The 7,500-nt window shown below is 49.9% G+C and overlaps 1 protein-coding gene across 1 annotated transcript in view; it reads left to right on the top strand.

Moving 5' to 3' along the window:
* The window catches only part of pcxa (pyruvate carboxylase a), a gene marked incomplete in the record, with an annotated part of 112,029 nt that extends 105,488 nt beyond the window's left edge, over positions 1–6,541 (top strand). Inside the window, 3 exon segments of the mRNA XM_062535970.1 lie at positions 1–163; positions 5,714–5,854; positions 6,289–6,541. The exon segment at positions 1–163 is cut by the window's left edge and continues 86 nt beyond it. Of these exon segments, the coding sequence (XP_062391954.1) occupies positions 1–163; positions 5,714–5,854; positions 6,289–6,540 (556 nt within the window).
* Positions 6,542–7,500: the final 959 nt, after the last annotated feature.

A 7,500-nucleotide genomic window follows, 5' to 3' on the forward strand; every position in this document is an offset into this window, starting at 1 on the left:
CGAGGCGCACGATGATGACATCACCCCCGAGGACGTGATGTCGGCCGCCATGTACCCCAAAGTGTTCCAGGAGTTCCGTGAGTTCACCAAGACCTTCGGGCCCGTGGACTGCCTCAACACGCGCCTCTTCCTGGACGGACCCAAGATCGCCGAGGAGTTCGAGGTGAGTGACCTCACTAGAGCACCGGACCATGTGACCTGTGACCTCACTAGAGCACCGGACCATGTGACCTGTGACCTCACTAGAACACCGGACCATGTGACCTCACTAGAGCACCGGACCATGTGACCTTTGACCTCACTAGAGCACCGGACCATGTGACCTGTGACCTCACTAGAGCACCGGACCATGTGACCTCACTAGAGCACTGGACCATGTGACCTGTGACCTCACTAGAGCACCGGACCATGTGACCTGTGACCTCACTAGAGCACCGGACCATGTGACCTGTGACCTCACTAGAGCACCGGACCGTGTGACCTGTGACCTCACTAGAGCACTGGACCATGTGACCTGTGACCTCACCAGAGCACTGGACCATGTGACCTGTGACCTCACTAGAGCACTGGACCAAAGATTGTCTAGTTACTAAGATGAATCATAAAGGTGTTTTTCAATGGAACGAAATGGCACCACTTCCCGCCTCCTAAGTGACGGAATAGTCATTGTAGAGGCAGCAGAAGCAGTGTGCCGGTGAGAACAGGCGGCCTGACGGAATAGTCATTGTAGAGGCAGCAGAAGCAGTGTGCCGGTGAGAACAGGCGGCCTGACGGAATAGTCATTGTAGAGGCAGCAGAAGCAGTGTGCTGTTGAGAACAGGCGTCCTGACGGAATAGTCACTGTAGAGGCAGCAGAAGCAGTGTGCCGGTGAGAACAGGCGTCCTGACGGAATAGTCACTGTAGAGGCAGCAGAAGCAGTGTGTCGGTGAGAACAGGCGGCCTGCGCTATAGCGGAGACAGAGACGGATCGCGAACCATCGGACTAAACCACCCCGGGTCCAGTCCAGGGTACCTAGTGTGAATGCACCCTAAAAGTCAGAAGTCTCTCACCCTCTTTTTGCTCCTCTCTGGTCTACCTCGCTCTCCTCATCTCTCTCTCTTTCTCTCTCTCTCTCTCTCTCTCCATCCCTCTCTCTCTGTCTCCCTCCATCCTTCTCGCTCTCTCTCTCTCTCTCTCTCCATCCTTCTCCCTCCATCCTTCTCTCTCTAATACACTGCCCCTATGGTGTGTATGAGACTTGAGTCCTTTTTAAAACCTGGTTAGTGTGTGTGTGTGTGTGTTGAGGCCTTGTTGCTGTGGCCCTAAGGTGTGTGTGAGACGTGAGTGCTTTTTAAGACCTGGTTTGTGTGTGTCTGTCTGCGTGCGTGTGTGTGTCTGTCTGCGTGCGTGTGTGTGTTGTTAAGGCCTGGTTACGGTGGCCCTGTGGTGTGTGTGTGTGTGTGTGTGTGAAAGGCCTGGGGTGTTTAAGGCCTAGTTGGTGTGTGTGTGTGTGTGTGTGTGTATGTGGTTAAGGCGTGGTTGGTGTGTGTGTGTGTGTGTGTGTTGTTAAGGCCTGGTTGGTGTGTGTGTGTGTGTGTGTCTGTGTGTGTGTGTGTGTGTGTGTGTGTATGTTGTTAAGGCCTGGTTGGTGTGTGTGTGTGTGTGTGTGTGTGTGTGTGTGTGTGTGTGTGTGTGTGTGTGTGTTGTTAAGGCCTGGTTGGTGTGCAAATGTAATCTCCTTAGTCCTTCTGCTCCTGTCCCATTACTTATTAAATCAGCTGCTACTGCTGGAGCTGCTCTGTGCAGCCCTCCTCCTCCTCTTCCTCCTCCTCCTCCTCCTCCTCGTCTTCCTCCTCCACCTCCTCATCCTCCTCCTCCTCGTCTCGCTTTTTGGGTCGCTCTCTCCCTTCATCTCGCTCTCTTGCACTCTCTCTCTCTCTCTCTCTCTTCATCTCTCTCTCTTTCTCTCTCTCTTTCTCTCATTCTATCCCTCTTTCTTAAACTCGTATTTAATCCAGACTCCACTTGTGTTATAGCCCAAAAAGCATGATTAAACATGACACTAAATTATCCATGGTCGCCCCATAACCTCCGCTAGCACCCGGAGGTCATGTCCTCACAGGGTGCCGACTCCACAGTCGTTCCCCACACACACACACACACACACACACACACACACACACACACACACACTCACACACACTACCAGTGAGGAGTGTACGGAGAAGTGTAAGACCTGGAGATTTAAATAGCACTGGAGTATACTCCGCAGTATAACGATAAGGACATGAAGAGATAGTGTGGATATACTCCGCAGTATAAAGATATGAAGAGATAGTGTGGATATACTCCGCAGTATAACGATAAAGACATGAAGAGATAGTGTGGATATACTCCGCAGTATAAAGATATGAAGAGAGATAGTGTGGATATACTCCGCAGTATAACGGCATGAAGAGATAGTGTGGATATACTCCGCAGTATAACAATAAAGACATAGAGAGAGATAGTGTGGATATACTCCGCAGTATAAAGATATGAAGAGATAGTGTGGATATACTCCGCAGTATAACGACATGAAGAGATAGTGTGGATATACTCCGCAGTATAAAGATATGAAGAGATAGTGTGGATATACTCCGCAGTATAACGACATGAAGAGATAGTGTGGATATACTCCGCAGTATAACGATAAAGACAAAGAGAGAGATAGTGTGGATATACTCTGCAGTATAAAGATATGAAGAGATAGTGTGGATATACTCCGCAGTATAACGATAAGAACATGAAGAGATAGTGTGGATATACTCTGCAGTATAACGATAAGAACATGAAGAGATAGTGTGGATATACTCCGCAGTATAACGATAAGAACATGAAGAGATAGTGTGGATATACTCCGCAGTATAACGACATGAAGAGATAGTGTGGATATACTCTGCAGTATAAAGATATGAAGAGATAGTGTGGATATACTCCGCAGTATAACGATAAGAACATGAAGAGATAGTGTGGATATACTCCGCAGTATAACGACATGAAGAGATAGTGTGGATATACTCTGCAGTATAACGACATGAAGAGATAGTGTGGATATACTCCGCAGTATAACGATAAGGACATGAAGAGATAGTGTGGATATACTCCGCAGTATAATGATAAAGATATGAAGAGATAGTGTGGATATACTCCGTAGTATAAAGATATGAAGATATAGTGTGGATATACTCCGTAGTATAACGACATGAAGAGATAGTGTGGATATACTCCGCAGTATAACGACATGAAGAGATAGTGTGGATATACTCCGCAGTATAACGACATGAAGAGATAGTGTGGATATACTCCGCAGTTTAACGACATGAAGAGATAGTGTGGATATACTCCGCAGTATAACGATATGAAGAGATAGTGTGGATATACTCCGCAGTATAACGACATGAAGAGATAGTGTGGATATACTCCGCAGTATAACGATATGAAGAGATAGTGTGGATATACTCCGACCGCAGTTTAACGATAAGGACATGAAGAGATAGTGTGGAGAGCACTGTGTTCAGGGCACTCATTTGAAGGATAGAGACACAGACAGTCAATCAGAATTCATTATTTAAAGGCTGGACAATATTCATGTTATTCATGAACAAGACACAGTGCTCCAAGCAGAGTCTGAAGCTCTCGTGTGTGTGTGTGTGTGTGTGTGTGTGTGTGTGTGTGTGTGTGTGTGTGTGTGTGTGTGTGTGTGTGTGTGTGTGTGTGTGTGTGTGTGTGTGTGTGTGTGTGTGTGTGTGTGTGTGTGTGTGTGTGTGTGTAGTAAATATTGATGTCAACAGACCAGTGTGGCCTTTAGCATTGACTTTAACATGAAAACACAGCCATGACTGAACGCTGTCTGCTCTAGACTTCCAGCAGTGTGTGTGTGTCTGTCTGTGTGTGTGTGTCTGTCTCTGTGTGTCTGTCTCTGTGTGTGTGTGACTGTGTGTGTGTGTGTCTGTTTCTGTGTGTGTGTGTGTGTCTGTTTCTGTGTGTCTGTCTCTGTGTGTCTGAATGTGTATTCCTGTGTGTGTGACTGTGACTGTGTCTGTGTGTCTTTGTATGCATTTCTGTGTGTGTGTGTGTGTGTGTGTGTGTGTGTGTCTGTGTGTGTGTGTGTGTGTGTCTGTGTGTGTGTGTGTACCTCCACACCTCACTCCTGACGGCCTTATAAGATGTGCCAGATGGACTGTGTCCATGGGGTTTAGCCTCCTGGGCAGCGTGTCCATCTCTCATGTCCAGGGCTACACACACACACACACACACACACACACACACACACACACACACACACACACACACACACACACACACAGCCCCAGCGGGCACTCCCTCCTCAGACATGCTTGTCCAGAATGTTAACTCCGCTGCTGCACAGTGCACAGTGTCCAGTGCCCAGTGCCCAGTGCCCAGTGGGCACCCCGGCTGCTCCAGCGTTGGCGTGCACAGCTGGCCAGAGGAGGGAGGGCAGAGTTGAGATGGCGTTCCTCCTCACCGTCTACACACACCGTCTACACACACCGTCTACACACACCTAATGCTGCAGTCTCAACACTCGCTGTATGTTCATCTCCCCTCGTGCAGTGTGTTTTAAGCAGCAGTAATACCTTAATTGCACTTCAAATGAAGTGGGTAATTTCATTAACTTTGCATCGTTAAGATGTTCTGTAAGAATGCGTGTTTTCCTCTTCTCAGGGAGAGGAGTAGAGGCTGATCAGATAGATCTGCCGCTCCATGTGCACCCCTACTTAACATGCACTGTTCACCGTTTCTGCTGTGTTACGTGCACACTCTTGTGATGTGCACGCTCACGGAATGTGCGCTGTGTAACGTGCACGCTCCTAGCCTGGTGAGCCCTGGGCAACGTGCACGCTCCTAGCCTGGTGAGTCAGCCCTGTGTAACGTGCACGCTCCTAGCCTGGTGAGCCCTGGGTAACGTGCACGCTCCTGGCCTGGTGAGCCCTGGGTAACGGGCACGCTCCTGGCCTGGTGAGCCCTGGGTAACGTGCACGCTCCTGGCCTGGTGAGCTCTGGGTAACGTGCACGCTCCTGGCCTGGTGAGCCCTGGGTAACGTGCACGCTCCTGGCCTGGTGAGCTCTGGGTAACGTGCACGCTCCTGGCCTGGTGAGCTCTGGGTAACGTGCACGCTCCTGGCCTGGTGAGCCCTGGGTAGCGTGCACGCTCCTGGCTACTGGGTATCTGTGCTGCTTCAGAGGGCTGATTGCTAGGCAACCTGAGCTTGGATCACCTGCTGTATCCAGTTCCAGCTGACAGCACGCCTCTCCAACACAGCCCTAATGAGAGGGGGAGAGAGAAGGAGAGAGGGGGAGAGAGAAGGAGAGAGAGAAGGGGAGAGGGAGGGAGAGAGGGAGGGTGGGAGAGGGAGAAGGAGAGGGATGGAGAGAAGGCTAAAGGGGGACAACAGATAGAGAGGGAGTGAAACAGTATGGCCCTTTATTCTCTCTCTCTCTCTCTCTCTCTCTTTCTCTCTCTCTCTCTCTCTCTCTCTATCTCTCCATCAGTGCTGACCCACACAGAGCCATGCCTCTCAGTGAACAGGCCACTATATGCAGCCATATCCTGTTAAATCATTCTAATAAAGTTCCCTCTGCCTTTGTGTTCATCCCGCTCTTTCTCTCTCTCTCCCTTCATCCCTCTCTCTGTCTCCCTGTGCCTCTCTCTCCCTCCCCTCCACTAGGTGGAGTTGGAGAGGGGCAAGACGCTGCACATCAAGGCTCTGGCGCTGGGGGACCTGAATAAGGCCGGCCAGAGGGAGGTGTTCTTCGAGCTCAACGGCCAGCTGCGCTCCGTGCTGGTCAAGGATACGGTGGCCATGAAGGTACAAATGCCTGCACACGCACACACGGGCGCGCGCATACACACACACACACACACACAAGCCTGCACACGCACACACGCAGGCACGCACACGCACACACACGCACGCACACACACACACACACACACATAGACTCACACTTCTCGCATTACTGTGTATAGTGTCCATGCCTCACTTCTCTAAAACACATTACTGTGTATGGTATTGATTGCGTGGTATGGTGGTGTTGGTTGTATGGTGTGGTGGTGTTTTGTGGTGTTGCGTGGTATGGTGGTGTTGTATGGTATGGTGGTGGTGTTGCGTGGTGTGATGGTGTTGCGTGGTGTTGTGTGTTGTTGCGTGGTGTGGTGGTGTTGCGTGGTGTGGTGGTGGTGTTGCGCGGCGTGGTGGTGTTGCGTGGTGTTGCTTTAATAATCACCTCCTCTGTCCTGCAGGAGATGCACTTCCACCCGAAGGCGCTGAAGGACGTGCGTGGGCAGGTGGGGGCGCCGATGCCCGGCAAGGTGGTGGAGGTGCGGGTGAAGCAGGGCGACATGGTGGAGAAGGGCCAGTCGCTCTGCGTGCTCAGCGCCATGAAGATGGAGACCGTGGTCAACTCGCCCATCTCCGGCACCGTCGCCAAGATCTACGTCAGCGGCGACTCCAGCCTGGAGGGAGACGACCTCATCATGGAGATCACCGAGTAGAGGGGGGGGGCGAGAGAATAGGGGGGGGGGGGGGGGGTGTCAATACAGCGTCGCCATGACCACATGACGTTGTAATGATGCCATGACTTAATGATATTGTAATGACACTCTTATGATGTCATAATGACGTTGTGTTGATGTTGTAATGGCGTTGTTATAGCAACATGATGTTTCAGAGCCATTCACTCCACCAGCCACCGCTGCCGGCCACAACACCTCACCCCCCCTTTAGCTCCAAGCCAGTGCGGTTAGAGTTAGATGATGAAGGCACTCAGAGAGGAGGAAATAGGCAGATGTAATTTTGTAGATGTATTGTATAAAAGAGGAAATCTATGAAAGTAGCTATTAACCACATTAACCAGGAGTCTGTGGGGTTGGGAGGTGTGTGTTTTTGTTGGAGACCGAGCTTTCTGTTGCATTTGCACTTGTTTTGATGTTTCCGATCTATTTCTAACTGTAGGGTACAGTAGGTCTAGTCTTCTGATCTATTTCTAACATTAGCGTAGACAGCTCTGTCTGATAAGAGATCTGTCATGCTTATGTCAAGCTTAGTCTAGCATGTGCCTGTCAGCTGTGAACTCCAGGCTGTCATAATAATTAATTAGTTAATTAATTAACTAATTAATTAAATAGCTTAGCAATAAATAACCGTTTCCTTGATGTCATAGGCTTTTCTGGTTGTGCTACTCATGGCAAATGCTCATACCATGTGGAAAAAAATGCTTGTTGGATTGTCATCACAATTACACAGTTAATGTCCCTTAACGTCATATTTTTTTATTTTGTCCGAGGTTAGCTTTGATGGGCAGTTTGCAGTGAGTCAGGAAACGTAACTGTGTACACGACAATCCTCCTCTTCCTCACTCTTCCTAAGCCCCTGTGCCCCTCAGCCTCCTCACCCCTGCTAGTTAGCTAGTTAGTCAGCACCCATCCTCCCCATTAGCGAGCTAGTTAGCTAGT

This window comes from Sardina pilchardus, chromosome 5, assembly GCF_963854185.1.
Source record: "Sardina pilchardus chromosome 5, fSarPil1.1, whole genome shotgun sequence".
NCBI classification, from domain to species: domain Eukaryota; kingdom Metazoa; phylum Chordata; class Actinopteri; order Clupeiformes; family Clupeidae; genus Sardina; species Sardina pilchardus.